Source organism: Notamacropus eugenii, chromosome 1, assembly GCF_028372415.1.
Source record: "Notamacropus eugenii isolate mMacEug1 chromosome 1, mMacEug1.pri_v2, whole genome shotgun sequence".
Classification (NCBI taxonomy): domain Eukaryota; kingdom Metazoa; phylum Chordata; class Mammalia; order Diprotodontia; family Macropodidae; genus Notamacropus; species Notamacropus eugenii.
The window spans coordinates 267,792,505-267,812,268 of NC_092872.1; the positions used below are offsets into that span (position 1 = coordinate 267,792,505).

General features: G+C 41.5%; 1 protein-coding gene across 1 annotated transcript in view; it reads right to left on the reverse strand.

The window, feature by feature from the left end:
* Window positions 1-288: 288 nt before the first annotated feature.
* CABCOCO1 (ciliary associated calcium binding coiled-coil 1) overlaps window positions 289-19,764 on the reverse strand; it is a 173,313-nt gene continuing 153,837 nt past the window's right edge. The window contains exons 6-8 of the mRNA XM_072628864.1: window positions 7,896-8,018; window positions 6,713-6,850; window positions 289-703 (exon numbers count right to left, since the gene is read on the reverse strand). Coding sequence (XP_072484965.1) covers window positions 629-703; window positions 6,713-6,850; window positions 7,896-8,018 — 336 coding nt within the window. The 3' untranslated portion in view covers window positions 289-628. The remainder of the gene's footprint in view (window positions 704-6,712; window positions 6,851-7,895; window positions 8,019-19,764) is intronic.

The following is a 19,764-nucleotide window of genomic DNA, read 5'->3' on the forward strand; positions in this document are numbered from 1 at the left end:
AATAACCACTTACGTATTGCTTCCTCTTATGTATATATATAGGTCATGTATTCTCTGGAGAGGGTAGCAAGATTAGAAATAACAAACACAGTGCAGAAGGAATTAAACTGTTCAGAGACGCATTATATAATTTCAGGAAATGGGCTTCACACATGTAAGGTCTAAACAAGAAAACTCAATGACTCAGAAGGCAGGAGAGTCCAATAAGACTTGGTATTAGAGGCTCCAGTCTCCTAGTTTCAGTGTTGTGTTCTAAGTCTACTGAAGAAGTCAATGGAGACAAAATTATTTTCATTTTTTATCTTTTTGGCTTAAAAAGTTTATTCCTGGAAGAAGCGTGTTTATAATGCATAATGTCAAAAATATACCCTAAAATATTCTTATTTGACATAAAATTCTGCAAACTCATATATAAAATAGGTTTGGTTTCTACTTGGTGAAATCAATTCAGCTGTTGGGATGGACCAAGAGAGTGCCTAATCAAATCAAATAAAAATATTAAAATAAAAGGATAGGGGCTACAATTCTCCACTAAATGGAGAGGATGGGGTGCTATGGAGATGGCATTATGTTCTGGGCTTTTGATGCTGTCTCGGACGTTCAGCCTGGCTCCCATCCCTGGGCATCCTCAGGCCTGTTTCAGTTTCTCGATCCGTACATTGAAGTTTTCTTCCTGCATCTGCAGCTTCTCGTTTATCTCAGCCTGTGAAGACAATCAGAGAAAAATGGGGTGATGATGGAGCTATCACTGCCTGCACATTGTCTCTGTGGCTGGGACATGCTCGAGCTCCTAAAGACAGACATTAGCCCAGGCACACCTTCCTGTTTTGCAGACATTATGGTGTTTCAGCCTGGAGTGATGTGATAAAGCTTTATCATCGTTTTGTGCCTGGTCCCAACATAGAGTGTGTCTGCTAGCAACAGGAAGTGGTATTTGGACAGCCATTTTTTATATCACCTTGGGTTGTGAGATAGGATAATTTATCTGTGTTTTCAGACAGACTTTACCAATAAACACCCAATCAGGATAACTGCTCTGGGTTTTATTAATGCAATCCCTCCACCCCTACCCCACCCCCACTCAACCCCAATGGCAATGGGTTATTATTATTATTTTTGTCTCTAAGGCAATACATTTTCATCTGAATCCCAGAAAGTCAGGGCTACCTGAGAATGAGCTGTGCCAATAAGTCTATGGCTCTCCTTGTCATTCTCACAATTGAGAATATTCCTTCTCCTCTGGGACTTTGGGAATTCTGCCACTTTTCTGCATGTGATTAGTTGGGAAAAGATGAGTGATTACTGACAGGCTTTAGTGGATGGCTGGGTTTGAGATTGCTTCTGGCCCCTGGTGGTGACATTTCTGTGGAGAGGGGAGCTTACATATCTCCTAAACACTCCTAGCTCTAGAATATCCTTTTTTTTTTTTTTAAATTAGTATGACCATATAATTGTGGTCAGACCAGTCTTGGTCTGTGAGAAGAGATGAGAAGACATCTTCCTTTCCTTGGAGAAATGAGGGATTGTGGGTGAGGAATATTGCATACATGGTGAGATGCAGTCATTCTGTAGGTTGGCTTTGCATAATTGTTATTAATTGCAACAGGGGAAGATCCATTGGACTTGTGTGTGGGATATTGGGTAGTATATCTGGAAATGTCTGTGATATAAAAACAAAAGGCATCAATAAAACAAATTTTAAAAGACAAATACATTATTTACTATAAACAATAAAAAAATAAGTAATTTATTGCACATTTATTATTAATAAATAATATAGTCAGGACAGGTAAATCTATGTATGGAGGCATGCCCAAACCACCTTGGTGCACCAAACATGGTTTCTCATAACAGCTTGTAGGTTTCCCTCCATCTTTAAATAGAAAATAAAATAAAACCATCAATGACCTGAAAAATGCTCATAAAACTTGGAATGTTAATATCTGTTGGGTCACTTGGGCTTTCCAGAGTCACTGATGTCTCGTAAGGCTTTTACTGAATCAGTTTCAACAGGAGGAATGCTCATGTCAGATATTGGATTCAGTTTTATAAGTTTTGCGAAGTCCTTTTTGGGTTTTTCATCCTACCACATTCCTGTTTGCTTCCAAAACAAGATTTCAAGCTTGGCTAATGATTAGATGAGATATGGATAGCCTTATTTGACTCTTAGGAAACTTTTTGTTTTGCCTCTGAGCCATGCCTAGTTTATATCTTCCAAATTAAAATAAACCACCTGCCCTTCCATGGAGTAATGGTTTTTCTTTCTAAGAGATTCCCAACAGCTGATGCTGTCACCGGCTACCTTCTAAGATGATCAGGGCACTCCTTGGAATATTTATATTGCAGCTTACTTGTAGTAGACGGGGATGGAGGTGAAACTCCAATGAACTGATGAATGAAAAATGTTTCGCAAAATTAAAGTGCTATGTAAATCCTGGTTCTTTGTGTAATTATTATTATTGATTTCAAATCACTTTAGTTTGAAACCCATATGGTCCCACATAGCAATTACTATGAAATTGACCTGGTGATTGGAAGGGAGTTTCCACTACTCCAAAAATTCTAGGCATCCCACTCCATCTCTCTTCTACTAATGAACGTCCTACTTGCCCCCCCTATTTCAATCATCGAGTGCTCTCACCTCTTTTGGGAGAGGACCCATTTCTTCCTCAGAGTTACTTTGATGGAACACAACTGAACAAATGCACTATCTACGTTGGAGAAGAGTCATAGGGCAATATCATGTGTGCTCAAGGTGGTCCACAGCCATGGGGTTTTGCAGAGAGATAACGTAATATTCCTAGTCTCTGGGATGAGGGCATTATAAGATGGTAGATTTAGGGTTGGAAGAGACTTCTGGGACAATCTAGCCTAACCCCCTCATTTTAAGTAAGTGTTCTTTCTAAGTAGGTACTGTTATTTTGACTGAAATTTTTGAAGAAGTGCAAGCACTATCAATGCCTTCTGAGAGTGTATTGTACCCTGAGACAAAGGCCCAGTTGCCCCACCCAAGTTATGACTCTACTTCTCCTTAAATTATCCCGTATGTTTCTGAATGAATATTTCACAAATAGGTAATAGAAAGACAGCTAGGATAGTGTGCAGGTACTTGTCCTCTGGGCTGGGCAGTCATAGCAGAAGCCAGTGTTATACAAGTAGAAAGAGCTGTGGAAATTGAAATTGGAGGACCTGGCTCTGTCACCTACTACTTTGTGAAGTGGGCAAACTATTTTATCTTTCTGGGCCTCAGTTTCCTTATCTTTAAAATGGGAGGTTGAAACTAGGTGATTTCTCCAGTCCCTATATCTATGTTTTTATCTCCCTCACTCTGTTCCCAAACAAACTGTTACTTGTTTCTTTGAACTCTGCATTCTTCCTGACAGCTCAGGTGAATCTGGATCATTGCTTTCTAAGAACTATCCTGTGAGCAGCACGTCTGGGCTTTGTGTGAGTGGCTCTTTTTGCTTCAGGAAGAAAAAGAGAAACCTCTGTCTTACACAGCTGTGAAACCTGGGATGTTTCTTTCCCAGGGACTGTGGTGAGTGAGGGTAGTGATGACACTTGGATTTATTTCTTAACCTAGAAATGAGAAATAGAGCTGAAAAAACCCATGGTCTCCAAATTACTGGCTTCCCTTAAGCTTTTCAAGTTTGCCTGGGCCAACAGTCAAAATGAATACAAGATTAGAGAATCGTTATTCATATTGTCTCAGAAATGGAATTTCCTTTTAAATGTGAGCTTTAACAAAAAAAAGGTTTTCTCTATTAAATGTGGCTTTTATTATGCATCTTGGAGCCAAAAAGAATTCCTGTGGGAGAGATCATCTAAAATTAAAGTGAGAGTCAATGAGAAAATAATTTAATTTATGTAAAAAATAATTTACCCTAAATTTTCAGGACTTCATCAATTGTGTAAAGTGAGGTATGCCAATAATTAATTCTAAGAGCTTTGAAAAAAAAACACTTAAAGGATATTGCCTGCAGTGATTTCTGTATTGCCTGGAAGAACCATTCAGATATTTTTGTGGTTGAGTCGTTTCAGTTGTGTCTGACTCTTCCTAAGTTGGGGTTTCTTGGCAGAGATACTGTGGTGGTTTGACATTTACTTCTTCAATTCCTATTACAGATGAGGAAACTGAGGCAAACAGGGTGAAGTGACTTGCCCAGGGTCACACAGTTAGGAAGTATCTAAGGCCAGATTGTGACACGCAGAGTATAATGCAACAACTTTTAACTTGACTAAGACACATGAGTAAATGTTGAAAAAATGCTATGCCATGAGAGCACCCAAACCCCAAAGTTATCTGGAAATGGATTTAGGGGTTCAGTGGGTTTGTGGAGAGAACTCAAGAAGGGAAGGGTGAAGTCATGTTTAGTGATACATGCTAGGAATCTAGGAAAGCCACCCTCTGTTTGGAGTCATCATTATTCCTGCTTTCAATGAGGTCACCTGTTTACTTGTGGCTACATGGAGGTTGGCAAGGCTAATTAGAAGATTCAGAAGGAGCCTCAGAGGCCAATCAGCCCAATCTCTCCTTTTAAAGATGAAGAAACTGAGGCCCAGGGAAGTTGGGACTTAACAAGGTCACATAGGAAAGGTCTGAGGCAGGATTTGAACTCTGGCCTTCTGGATTCCAGTTTCCTTCATCACTGCTATCTCTAGAAGTATTATGTCAATTGCTCATCCAGTCTTATTTTTATTGTTCTCATATTCAATGGAGAACATGAAGAAATACTCTGAAGACAATGCACCATTCGACTTCCATGCTTAATGATCAGTGTACTTTACAAAAATGGAAAAATAATGATTGTTGAGTGAAATATTGAGATGTAAGTTCCCATGGTTATTGTTATTACTGCAATTACCACTGTGATCACCACCACCACCACCACCACCACCACCACCACCACCACCACCATCATCATCATCATCTGGGAGTTGGCAGTTTTCTTGGTCCTGCCCAGTGCCCAAGACTCACCTAATATGGAAATTAGTCTGCCCCCACTTCCCAAAGGTCACTGTCCCTCACCTCTGGTCCATCTTCTTTCTCAGCTTAATTATCTTTGACCTGGCTGTTCCCTAGATGGCATATCCAAGGGATGATGGCTTTGGGCCAAGGAGGTGACCAAATTTAAAAGTTAAACAGTGTCCTCATTTTCCTTTGTGGATCAGTGGGGCAAAGGTATCAGGCTCCTCTCTTTTGAAATAAGTCACTAAAGATATATGGCTACCTGCATGCAGTACAGCCTTGGCAGAGATGTGTTTCCAGTTTTGGGGGCCTCACAATTCCATTACTGTCTAAGAGCAGCCCTGGTGATAATTCCCAAGGATCATGAGGAACCTCCCGGGGCCAGGGTTATATGTAAACTATATTTGGAAGAAATGTTATCAGATCCAAAGAGGAGATCCATTCTGAACTCCTGGCTTCATGCAACTGCCCTCTGCCCTCCAAGCTATTAGCCAATTATTACATTCATCAGACAGCTCACAATAAAGAGCTTTGTGTAAAAACATGTTCATCCACTATTTCTGGTAAACACTAAACACCCTTATTAAGCCGAGGACTTTGGCTCCTTCTTTTGGCACAGAATCTCTGCACGCTCGTGTAAATAGTGCAATAACATCTGATGATTGAGTAAGTCACAAAGGGAGCTTATGCCAGGCTGATCTCCGGCTTGTCCTAAATTAGTTGTTTGAACAGGGTGCTTTTTACATACCAGCTCTCATGTTCTGACGATTAACTAAGCCTCCCCCAGCAAGGCATTTATGTGTTTTCTGCATGCACCATTTACTAGGGCCCAATTTCTAAAGCCTTATTCAACTTCTATGGAAATCTTGAACTTGGTCAGAATAGCCAATGGACTGAATCTGTTACCTTCCTGGAGAATGATGCAAATCCCTATAAATCATGGTGGGAGGGGCATTCCATAATGAGAAGCTAGGTCACTTGTCACTCTGGAAAGTGGGGAAATGTGAGAAGGGGCTGTAACTCTACTGATGAGTCTGAAGCCGAGGTAACGAGTGGCTGCTTGCTTCTTTGCTGCTTTTAATCCCAAGCCTGGCCTAAGAGGTTTTGAGATCCTAGTGATAAATGAAAAGGAAACCAACTTTCTGGGAAAGAGTTTGCTGATTCCTTTGCTACTTTGTGGATGTCTGATGACAAACAAAATGAGGTTTGATTGGGCTTCTTTGATAGTCTTTGAAAAAATGGAACTGGGATTTTATTGGGTGTGGGGTGCTCTCAATCTCTACTAACACAGGTCAGCTACTTAGAGTTTACTGGGGACCCTGAGAAGTGAAAAGACTAGACCAGGGTTACCAACCTAGAATGTGTCAGATGGAGGACGTGAACCTATATCTTCCTGACACCAAGCTTGGCTCTTTATCCATTATACCAGATGATTTCTCTCAGTTCTTTTGATATATTTAAATACATGGTTCATGTTTGCAATGTGAGAAGGGACAGGGACTTTGCTGTGTTTTATGTGTCAGACTCTCTACTGTAAAGAAGTCATACCACACTTGGAATGGTTAGTGAATCTATTTTTGTGATCTTTCTGTGTATTAGATGACTAACCAGAGAGTTATGCAGAGCTGGTAAGTCTGAATTCCACTGCCATCCTCACCACATTTGTGGGGAGGGTTAGTACTCATTTAGGCTTAAGTTGGTCAGTTAAGAAATATAAATGCACATGCTGCCCCAGCTGTGTACCTGAATTCTGCTTATGACTTCGTCTGTGATCTGACCCAGCACCGTCTTGACTTCTTCAATGGTGAAATTGGCCAATGGATCCACCTCTGTGGCTTCACTTTCTACCGGAGACTCTTCTGAAAGAACTTGCTCAATATCCTAGGACATGCCAAGTAAACAGCACAGAGACAATTGTTCATGGAGCCTTCCATGACTCTGCAACCCCAAGCTTTTATTGGGTACTTTTCTACAAGAAATCAGGTCAGTCTTAGAGAAGGCTGAGGTTTTGGAGTTACCATCGATTTTTGAATCATTAGATCCCATGAAGATAAAGACGGAAGTTAAGACAATGCAGATGTCCTAAGTGGGGTAGGATGGGGATAGAGGTGGAATGCAATGACAAAGTCAGCCTGAAGGCCCTCTGTTGGCCCATCTGTGCTGGTCCCAGTCCCAATGACTTCTATCCTCAGAGGACTGAGAATTCAGAGCTGGAAATGACATTTGAAGAGTGCTTATTCAACTTTCTCCATCTCCATTTTTATGGAAGGAGGAAACGAAGTCTGTGGGATGATCCACTCTCCACTCTCTCTTAGGAAAAACACACCTGTGTTCTTGGACTGTTCCTTTGTGTTTAGCCTGTTGTCTCTCACCCCACCCCCCTACCATGTGCATGCCTTCTATGTTGCTGCCATTTTCCAGTCCCTTCTTCCAAGGGGTTTTTCCCCAAGTGAAAGCATTCCTAGTTAGGGAACTTTGGTCCACATAACTATTCCTGTATTGGTCTTGTTGCTGTTTATTACACAAATTTGACCTCTCACTTTTGCACTTGCTTATCTTCATGACTAGAATGCTCTCCCTTCTCATTTCTACTTCTGAACTTCCTTATCTTCTTTCCAGGCTCAGTTTGAATCCTACCTTCTGCAAGAGAACCTTCCTTCCCTCATACCCCATTAGTGCTTTTCCCTCTTGGATTACATTTCATATGGATATATGATCTGGTTATTTTCATGTTGTCTCCTTAATTAGAATGTAAGCTCCTTGAAATCAGGGAGCCTGATTCTGCTTTCTTTATATCCCCAATGTCTAGCAAAGTACCTGGTGCATAATGAGTGTATAAGGAATCTTTCTTGGCAAACTGACTCTCTAGTCTAAGGAAGGCTGAGGCTAAGTAAGTGTCACACAAGGGAAAGGGCTAAAGGCTTACCTCTAAGTCAAGAGTTGATGTTGGGGGTGGCACTATAAATGCTGAATAAATGTCACATGCTAGACCTTCTTCAAGGGGATCTGGGAAAGGGGAATCTGCTGACTTGACAAGCTCGATCACTTTCTGCAAGGAGAAAAGGAGGCATCACTATCATAGCCTATGATAATAGACCTCAGTTTTCCTAATTCCTCTTAGAAGTATATCACGATTTCTTGTCTGTTTTACTTTTAGTCCCACTTTCTATGGAAAGTCTTCCCTGATGACCCTCCTCTTTCTCTAGTCTATTTATACATATTGCCTGTGGCCTTCAAAGGAATTTGAACTGATTGTCCATGCAAGAGAGACCAAGTGGATGAAGAAGGTCTAATGCCCACATTTCAATATGCATTTGGTTGGATGCCCTATGGAGCTTGTCTATCAGTATGGGATAGTAGACTCAGAGTTGAACAGGAGGAGACGAGTGGGATGGATTATTTTTAGGAAATCTCAAAGCTCTTGATGGACTCTATGCTTACCTAGAGACAAAAGTTCATCTGTTTACCACTGCCATTCTGTGTCCACCTCTGTCAATGGCACAACTTTGTGTTACACTCCATATTCCCTTATTTGCTAGATGTGATTTATGGGCTAGCCTCACCCTTACCCTGACTGTTAACTCCTCATGAGCAATGGGCTAGCCTCACCTTCACCTCAATTGTTTGTTCCTCATGGGCCATGGGTTAGCCTTACCCTTACCCTGACTGTTAGCTTCTCATGGACAGAGATCAGGTTTCAGACTCCTACAGCTCTGATAGTGTTTACTTAGCACAGTTGGGCAGATTCAAGAGGTTAAAAATATCCTAAATAAAACTCTGTGTCATGGGTTAAGTGATCCCACCAAGCTGGCACCGACCTCCCTGCTTGTAGCTCACACCAGACATGGTTTTGCAAGTCTCTAATATGCCCCTCATTTAATCCAATGTATTGTGGCTGTCTTCACTGGAACGTTATCCCCCTCTAAGCTCCTTTAGTGCTGAAGAGGTTAGTATTTCCCCCAGCCCCTCTCATGTTGTTCTGAACACACTAAGCACTTAAAAACATTTGTTGAGAAAAAAATGAATTAATGGCTATTGAATTCAATTGAATCTAACTGGACTTTATAAGCAGCCACTCTGTGAAAGTCATTTGCTGGGTCCTGGACATACAAAAACAAAACCCAAACAGCCTCTGCCTTCAGTGAGTTTAATTCTACTGGGCTTAAGTGAATGAACGTATTATCATTTGCAAAATACATTCTTTCATGGTGTGTCTAAAGGGATGCAGATTACATATGGCACTCTATTTTTGTATTGTGTACCAAGGATATGATGAAATTTAATAATCCTGACTGCCATCACTGCGCATTTATGGAGCACTTTAAGGTTGGTGAAGCCCTTACAAATGTGATCCCATCTGATCCTCACAACAGCCCTGTGAGGTGGGTGCTGTTATTATCCTCATTTTACAGGTGGGGAAACTGAGGCAAAGAAAGGGTAAGTGACTTGCCCAGGGCCACACAGCTAATGAGTGTCTGAGGCTAAACTGGACATACCCCAGCATGTCGCCCTACCCACTGGGCAACTCAGCTGCCAAGGAGCACTTGGAGCTTTGCTGAGCTCTGACATCATTATCTTACTTTCTTATCACAATAACTGCAGTAAGAGTACGGTTATTCCCAATCTACAGAAGAGAGAACTGAGGTGGAGGGAAGGTAAATGACTTGCTGGCGTCACACAGTGAGGCAGGGACTGAACTCAGGTCTTTTTGGCTTTACATGTATTTATTCCTTTATTGAGTGAACCACAGAGACTGTCCTGGCTGTTGAAAAACTAGAAGAGGTCATTTTATATTCATTTTCATGAATGTATGTATATGTATTTAGGGTGCATGTGTTTATATGTGTGTGTGTGTTGATTGACTTACTTAAGATTACAAGTGCATGAGATTGTGGATGTGATTGGAACATTAGACTTTCCCTGGGAACAGCTAGGTGGTGCAGTGGATAGAGCACCAGAGCAGGAGTCAGGAGGACCTGAGTTCAAATCTCACCTCAGACCCTTGACACTCGATAGCTGTGTGACCTTGGACAAGTCAGTTAACCCCAATTACCTCATCCTGGGTCATCTCCAGTCATCCTGATGAATATCTGGTCACTGGATTCAGATGGCTCAGGAGGAGAAGTGAGGCTGGTGACCAGCACAGCCCTCCCTCACTCAGAACAAAGTCAAGTGCAAGTCATGTCATTATTGCTCTGATGGCATGGTCTTCTTTGGCAACGAAGGATGAACACACACACAGGCTTCCCTAGACACCACAGGATACCAACAACACATTTGGGTTTTTTGTTTGTTTTGACCATCGTAGACACAATTGAAATGAAAATAAAATGAAACAGTTCCTTTGGCACAGGGTACCATAAAGTGCCCTGAATTTGGAATCATGAGGCCTGGATTCAAATACTGATCCTGCCACTGTATAGTTAGGTATACAGATAGTATCTGCGCCTCACTTCTCTCATCCATTAAACAAAAGTAGTTGGGCTTCATGATATCGAAAGCCCCTTGTAGCTCTAGCTAAATGACTTTTGATCCTCAGTTTTGGAAGCAGGATTGGAACCCTGGTCTCCTGGACAACCTGTTCCTTTTTCGAGTCAAGGAAGTGCCAAACAGTGATGAGATTATACATCCATCAAAATATATTTGACATTTCATCATCTGAGGGCAAGAGATAAAATAGCATATGAAAGTTTTTCCTTTGAAATGACTATCTGACCAATGTTTTTCAGTCAGTCAGCATTGATTAAGTGCCTACTATGCACTAGGCACTGATGTTTTCAAAAATATCATGGTCACACGATTGGCCCAAACTTTCCTTTCAATGAAGAAACAGAGTTAAGCAAAGGGAATCCACTTATGGGCCTATCTGACAATGCATGTCTGATTATGCACCTAGAGTTCACTGCCTCTCACCACCTGCAGGCCCCCAAAGTTGAGATACCTCACAGATCAGAGTTCTGAATCGGGGCCATTTCCCCCACTTTCTGCCAACTGCAGTTGGTATGAATGTAGCTTCTTAGCTGAGAAAAAAACTGCAAACTGAAATTATTTAGAAAGAAGTTAATTAGTCCTGGTTCTTCTTCCAGCATGTGGTATCGGTTCATAAAAGTCTCCCCAAATTTCTCTGGACTCTTTGGCCTTCATTTCTTATGGCACTAGAATGTATAACCACATTTAGATGCCAGTTTGTTCAGCTATTTCCTGAACTTTGCCTCCTGTCTTTGATCTGCACATTTTTCAAAACACTATATAACTGCTTTATTCCATTTACCTATGGCAACTGTAACCCTTCTCTCCCCTTTCCTCCATTCTTTAACTGCTTCAGAAAAAGAAGTGATTTGACAGTCTGTACACCTGGAAGTGTCTATGAAACCTTAGGAAGTATTTTTATAGAGTAAGCTCTTAGGGGAAAGAAGGAGCATGGTGTGAGCCTGAAATGGTACTCGCCTATAAGGAAGGCAAGAGAGAAGGGAAGGGGAAGGATGAAAGAAGAAGAAGATTGATTTGGGTCACAAAATAGCAGCTTATTGGATTTATGGCAGGCCCTGAGGAGAATGCAGAAGATAAATGGGGAGGCAGCATCTGGGACTTGGAGTTAGGAAACCTGGGTTCTCCTGACATCTAGCTGAGTGACCAAACGCAAGTCATTTCATCTCTTGGAGAGACTCATTTCCCTAGTCTGATAAATGGATATAATAATGCCTGTAATACATGCCACTGGGTTATTTGATCCTCAAATGTATAACAGATAAATAGATAATATATATATATAATGTATATAAGCATTTTGCAAATCTTAAGATGCTGTTAAGATCAGTTGTTATTAAAATTATTCATTGAACTAGTATATATTCTTGGGTAGCATTTCCTGTTAGTATCTGATTTTATTTTCTGCTAATATGATATTAAACATATATGCCCTTGGAGGTGATTTTGAAAATCTTGGGGAAGGATGATGGTTGTTATCCTTGAACATGGCTGGATGCTTCATCCATCAATGGATGTCCATGCCTATCCATCTCTTAGCAGGTCCTCTCAGTAGTTGATGGTGACCTGATTCCCCCATTTCTTATTCCTACATTATCTTTGCTGAAGCACCAGCAAATGCTTTGGGTACATTCTCCTTGTTCCCCCTCACACTCCTGGATGATACAGTTTTTTGATGATAATTAGCCTGGATGAATCCATTAGCATTATTATTCTAGGTGAGCCCCTTTCCAAGGTCTCTGAGTCAGCTGAGGGTAGATGAGGGTAGAAGCAGCTGGCTATTTGCTGGAAGGGTGCAATCCTCACTTTTTCTAAAGCATTGTGTAAAAACAAGTTGAGGATTTTGGGTTGGCTTTTGGTAAAGTTGGCTTTTCCTAGGATCACAGTTTTTAGTTCCACTCTCTCTCCCTTTATAAATGAAGGAACAGGCTTAGCAAGGCGCAGAGGTGGGGAACCTTCAGCCTTAAGGTCATACGTGGCCTTCTAGATCCTTAAGGACACATGATGTGGCCTCAAGGCTAAAGGTCCGCCACGCCTGGCTAAAAGGTCTTGCCCACGTTCAGACAGCTAGTAAGTATTAGACAAGAGTTTGAAGTCAGGTGTTCCTGACTCCAGTCCCAGGACTTCACCCAACATTCTTCCTTTTCTTTGGCTTTAGTTAATGTTGACCACGGAACTATTTATTTGACTTGACCCTGGCTTATTACATGCAGCCAATTAGTCAACAAGCATTTATTAAGTGCCTGCTGTGTGCCAGGTGTTGCACTACATCCTGGAGATAAACCAAAGGACAATTGCTCTCAAGGACCTCACCGTCTAATGGGGGAAAGGACAGAACAAAATTCACGAGTTCTCGGGAGAGGATGGCCGTGGGAGGTAATCTCAGAAGGAATGCATCAGTGGCAGGTGCGAGGTAGAAGGTGGCATTTTCTCCGAATCTTGTGGAAGGTCAGGGAAACCAAGAGGGAGAGGATTCCAGGCATTCCGGACAGGGGGACAGCCAAACTAGTAGGGAGATGGAAAAAACAAGGCCCAATGTGGTGAGTCAGAAAGTGTGGAAAGGATGGAAAAGTTGTGAGGAGCTTCTGTTTGACCCGGGAGGTCATGGGGAACCATTGGAGGGTCTTAGAAGGGGAGGCTGAATGGTCAGACCTATATTGTAGGGGGACTACTTGAGGAGCTGAGTGGAGGAGGGGAAGGGAAGGAATACACATTTATAAAGCACCTACTATGTGCCAAGCACCATGCTAAGTGCTTAAAAAACCACCAAATATCTCATTTGATTTTCCCTAGAGAGGCAGGTGCTATTATCCCCATTTTACAGTTGAGGAAACTGATTCAAACAGAGATTGAGTGACTTGTCCAGGGTCACACAGTGAGAATTTAAAACCAGATTTGAATCCAGAACTTCTTGACTCTAGCCCTAGTGCTCTACCCATCATGCCACCAACTACTTCTAGGTAGGACTAGAGTGGGGAGAGACTTGAGACAGGGAAGCCCCTCCCCCCACATTAGTCACCTCAGCAGTCCAGGGGTGAAGTGATAAGGGCTGGCACCAGGGTCGGGGTAGCGTCAGAGCTGAGGAGGGGAAGAAACATCACAAAGTTAGCATGGATAGGATGTGGTGACAGATCGGATATGTTGGGTGAGTTCAAGTCAGGAATAGAGGCTAACCCTGAGATTGTGAGTGCTGGTGACTGGGAAGACGGTAGTGGCCTTAACATTAATAATGAAATTAGGAAGAGAGGAAGGTCCTGGGGGAAAGATAATGAGTTCTGGTTTGGAGGTGTTGAGTTTGAGATGCCCACGGGATGTCCAGTTTGAAGTGTCCAAAAAGCTAGTTAGAGATTGGAGGTCAGGAGAAAGGTTAGGGCTGGATAAATAGACCTAAGAATCATCTTTATAGTAAAGAAGGAAGGAAAAAAGGAAGATAGGAAGGAAGGGAGGGAGGAAAGGAAGGAAGGAAAAGAAGGAAGGATGAGAGGAAGGAAGGAAAGAAAAAAGGAAGACAAGAAGAGAGAAAGGAAGGGAGGGAGGATGGGAAGGAAGGGTGGAAGAAAGGTAAAAGCATTTATTAAGTGCTATGTGCCAGGCACTGCGTTAAGTGCTGGGGATACAAATACAGGTAAAGGTAAAGACAACCCTTGTCCTCAAAGAGTTTATATTCTACTGGGGAAAGACCATATAAATGGAAGCTGAAAGTGGGATTGGGGGAGAAGGCACCCATGGAGTGGGTCATGGTTTTGAAAGTCTAGAGAAAGTCAGGAACCAGGATGGATGGGGAATGAAAGCAAGCTTACCTATTCCCTTCTACAAACAGAAGGTCCAGGAGGAACTTACCAAAGAGTAAAAGAGGAAGGACCTTGCAGGGGGTGGGGGTGGAGAAGATATTCCTTGGTGAGTGGGCTGTGAGTGTGGGAAGCTGTTCTGGGGTGGGGTGGTCCTAGGTGTTGAGGAGAGTTCCAGGATGAGCCAGCAGTAAATGGGGCATAGTCAAGTCCAGGAGAGACTCTATAAAGGTAGAAGAAAGACGATGCCTTGAAGGATACCCACAATTACTGGGCATGACCTTGAAGAAGATCCAGCACAGGAGAATAAAAAGAGAATATTCAGGTGGGAGGAAAACTATGGGGGAGCAGAGTCATGAAAAGCTAGAGAAAAGAGAATGTCAAGGAGAAGAAGGTGATGGACAGCGTCAAAGGCCATGGAGAGGTCAAGGAGAAAGAGGATTGAGTAAAGGCCATTGGACTTGGCCACTGGGTCACTGGTAACTTTGAAGAGAGCAGTCTAGGTAGAATGATGAAGGTAGAAGCCGGACTGCAGAAGTAAGAGGAGAGTGTGAGAAAAGAATGGAGGCTGTGAATGTAGACCTCTTACTCAAGGAGTTTTAGCCATAAAAGAGAAAAGAGATATAGGGATAGCTAGCAGGAATGGTCAGATTAAGTGTTTTTGTTTTTAAGACTAAAGAAGACATGGGCATGTTTCTTGACAGGCAGAAGAGAAGGAGAGAGAGATAGAGATAGAGATAGAGATGAGAGAGAGAGAGAGAGAGAGAGAGAGAGAGAGAGAGAGAGAGAGAGAGAGAGATGAGAGAGAGAGAGAGAGAGAGAGAGAGAGAGAGAGAGAGAGAGAGAGAGAGAAGATTAGTAAGAGAATAGGATGATAGTGATAGAGGGGACAATCAGCTGGAGAAGATGGGATGGAATGGGATCATTTGAGCATAGAGAGGGGTTTACCTTGACCAGAAGGGCCACATTCCAAAGAATTGGAAATTCAGCCATCAGTTGAGGAATGGCTGAACAAGCTATGGTAGATGAATGTAATGGGATACTACTGTTCTATAAGAAATGATGAGCAAGCAGACTTCAGAAAAACCTGGAAAGACTTACATGAACTGATGTTGACTGAAGTGAGCAGAATCAGAGCACTGTACCCAGTAACAGCAACACTGTGCGATGACCAACTTTGATAGACTTGACTCTTCTCAGCAAGGCAATGATCAAGATAATTCCAAGAGACTCATTCATGGTGGAAAATGCTTTCCACATCCAGAGAAACGACTATGGAATCTGAAGGCAGATTGAAGCATACTATCTATTCTTTTCTTTCCCCTTTCTTGTGATTTTCCCCTTTTGTTCTGATTCTTCTTTTACAACATGACTAATGTGGAATATGTTTAATATGTATAGCCTATATTAGATTGCATGTGGTTTTGGGGAGGGGAGAGAAGGGGAAAATTAGAACTCAAAATCTTATAAAAGTCAATGTTAAAAACTAAAAATAAATAGATATAACCCAGAAGGGTCACCTCCTCATGTAAACTCTGGGGTGTGGGGTGGCGAGAGATGAGGAGGGATTGGGAGGAAACAGACAGAAGGGAGAGCTCTTGACAAATGACCTCAATTTTTTTTTTTTGGTGATGTGTGAGGCAAAGTCCATAGCCATGAAGGTGGGGGAGAGTGGGGGAAGAAGATGCCATGGAAGGTTTGTGGAGAGATGAAAAGGTTTGGCAGTGCCACTTGCCAAGTGGGCTAGTGATTCAATTAAGGAGATGTCAAGGAATTGTCTTGCCGTAGTGAGAGTCCAGTTGAGATTACATGTAACGTTAATTTGGAGTGGTTCCAGTTAGTTTTCCTGATTTTCACTAGCTTTGCTCAGCAGCACATGAAGATTAGCAAAGGCCAAGTTCAAGTAGGTAGTTAGGTAAGTCTTGCTCCTCCTATGGGTGTCCAGTGTTGTTAAAATATTAGACTGTAGTAGCCTTACATACCAGTTGCCTCAGTATCTGCAATTTTATCTGGGTGTTTTCCATACTAGCCAAGCTCCCAATGCCCATATGAATAAGAAGATATGATCTTCATGAGTTAACGTGACTGTAATATTGGTTGCCCTGTGGCCTGTCTGAGAGAAAACCTTTCTGTCTTTTAGGCTGACTCTCCACAAGCCTGTGCTTGGAGGTATCCCATCTTGGTAGAACGAGCTCATAGCATCTCTGAGAACCCAGGGCCACTTGCTGAGAAGTTTTCTAGGTGCATTAGTTACATTACGCTGATTTCCCATGAACCATCACATTCACCAAATTAGAGTTGAAACAACGAAGGCAACAACAAAATACTAAAGGAAAATTGTGCCTTAATTGCAAAATGGTCTTACCATGGAGTCTTTTCATTAATACATTACATGATGTGTATTTTAAAGGCTAACAAAATATCTCCCAAGTGTTATTATGAATTGTTCTTAAAAGCTGCACTTAAAAAAAACACACACAACAAATTCAGAGAAAATTAGAACCAATGAATTGTGGTGAGAGCCCAGAGCCAGCAAATGTGTTTAAATGAAGCTGGCTGATGCAATACTTTCCTTTCAAAAATACAATTAGGCCTTTGTATTTTTTTAACAAAACCTCATGTTTTATAATATCATTGGTTCTGTAATAAAACCTATTTAAAACAGAGACAGGGGAGGAGGGAAGGGGAAAAGACGGGGGAAAGAGGGAGGGGAAAGGGGAGGAAGGAGGGAGGAGAGAGAGAGAGAGAGAGAGAGAGAGAGAGAGAGAGAGAGAGAGAGAGAGAGAGAGAATTTTTTCTTTTCCTTAAAGAAAGTTTTAACTTTCTCAAGTCAGAACAGTGGAAACAAATGAAATCAAACTATTTCTGTAACTATTTTCATGCCCTACTGTCGAATTCTCATTGTTTAAGAGCTTTCTCTCCAAAATAAAGTTGTTCAAACAATTTGACTGAATCTCTTTTGCTTTGGTCTAAGGAAAAAAACCCCATCAAAACCAAAGAGAGAGGATAAAACACTTTTATAAAAAAGCTAACATATGCTGGATCATATACTTCGCACCCTGGTTCTGTTCCCCACCCCCTTCTTTCTTGGCTAGGTCCCCTCCTCCCTCCCTCCCCCCCACCCCCCCTCCAATTTACTGAGAAGAAAACAGAGGGAGGGAATTTAAGTAAGTTGCCTGAGGCCTAATGCAGAGATTAAAAATCAGAAGTTCCTGATTAGGTACATCCATTTGGCCAAATGATTTGCTTCTGCCTGACTTTCAAATACCCTCTAAATATGACTTTGAATGAAAAGCAATAAAATGTGTTCCTTCCCTTCCCCCTTTTGAATTTTTTGCTTGTGCATGCATGCACACAAATGGATATAATAAAAACAATCGTGCAGTTTCCTGGCACTCCCATCCCCCCCACTTTTGCAGGTTGGGGAGGGGGACCGATAATGAGTATACCATTTTGACCAGGATGAATTCTTAGAAAACAAAAACAAAAAAACCTCTCATAAAGAAAAGAATACATTTATAAACAGAATAATGGACTGCTAAGTAGGCAAATAATAAATAACAGTTACAGATGTGGTCAATGGAAAATTAGCTTTGCATAATATGCCCATGTAACCTCCAATTCCACCCCCCCAGATGTTATCTGTTATTTGAAAACAAACTCTCCCCCATTTGGTTACATCCAAGTCATGTGTTATGGGCACAGTTCCCTCCTGTTTTTAAGGACTGTTTGCCACCTGAGCGTTGGTCGAATTACAATATAGCATTTTTAAAAAATAGCTCTATATCTAACTAGAAATTTCAAGTGTCAAATAAATGCCTCTTTGGCATATCTTAATATTCATAGTACCAAATGTCACAGCTCCAAATAGGATGGAGATGAAAACGACTATTTACTTAGACATCATCTTAAGGCTGTAGGAATCTTTTTCTGCGTTGATGTACATGGTTCGAAATGGACTTCTTTACTGAAGGGATAAATGTCAGGGTCTTTGAATTCAGCTAAGGCTAAGGTCAGGGTCAGTTTGGGCTGCCTGATGTGCCTGCAGACATTAGATGCTGCCTACTTCCTGACCTTTTGATGCCTGAAAAGTGGAATGAAAGAATTTTTAGCCCTTCATTCTTGTTTTGTTTTTCCATTTAAGTATCAGCATCTTTCTTGGGCATCTGCAGCAGAGAATTGTTTGTCCCCACTAATCCTGCCTGGGATGACTGGGGGAATAAGGGGAGGTGCTGTTTCAGGGGTACTGAATGCCCCAGTGAATTCTGTAATTAAGATGCCTAAATGGTTTGCATTATAATCCCATAAATGGCTCATAATTTTCTGAGAGGGGTGGGGGGAGAAACTTCTTTGGAATTACAACTTTCCACATTTAGAGCCTGCTAAAAAGGTGAGTATTTTTGGAAGTGAGCTAAATCCGTTCGACTGTCTATGTTTTGGGCCCATGAACAAAATATAACTGAGGCTTAAAAAGGAAATTGAGCTGGGTTTGGGAGTTTAAACAACTGAAAAATTCTTGCTCAGAGGAGAGAGAGACTTTATATGTAAGAATTCAGGAATAGGGGATAAATATGAAAAGAAAGAAGAAAAAAAAGAAAAAATAAGGTTGTGATAAAGTTTTTGTTGTTTAATCTATTCCCACCAGGTTTGGTTGTCATTTTTTTAAAAGACAGATAGTAATGTCCACTTAGATACATAATTAAAAGAATTATTTATTTGGTCCTGACACAAGCTTTTGTTCCCTCTTTGGAACTTACAATATGTGAAACATCCAGTGGTACCAGCATCTGAATGCCACCTGCAATGAGTCTGTTAATGCCACATTGAGGCCATAAATTTAAAATGAAAAGAGAGGAAATGTAAAAGGCAAGGTTATCAGAACCACTTGCACAAGATGGGACAATCCACATGCTGAGTAGTTTTCTTTGGGGTTTAGGCTATTAAATTTGTTGTGCTGAACGTGGGCAATATTAAATTCGCTAGAGACACCAGGTTTTTTGCGTTTCTCAACTTGAAAATTAATCCGAAACTGCAACACATTAAAAAAAAAACTTATTGCTTAATAGGCAGTGTTTACATTTTCAAAGAGTTCAAAATGTTGCCAGGTTTTGCACTGTATGAAGACAGAAGTAATAAATAGCTGACTTCTATTTTTATCTCAAGCATACTGGTGGAGTTTGGACATTTCTAACTTAATAGGCCTTTAAGACCATCAGATGCACACACACACACACACACACACACACACACACACACACACATCACCTGAACAAGGCACAATAACCATGGAGAGCAAGTTTAGGCAGGAAATGAAGGACACCCATTCCAGCTGAAACTGCAGAAGGAATTTATGTTGGCAGCCAACAGTAAACCAATTTAGAGTCTGGCGAGGACACCTGGGTTAACACCTTTTACACACACACACACACACACACACACACACCATACACAGGCACACACAGACACAAAGGCACATACCACATACAGGCACACACAGACATAGATACATACACATACACA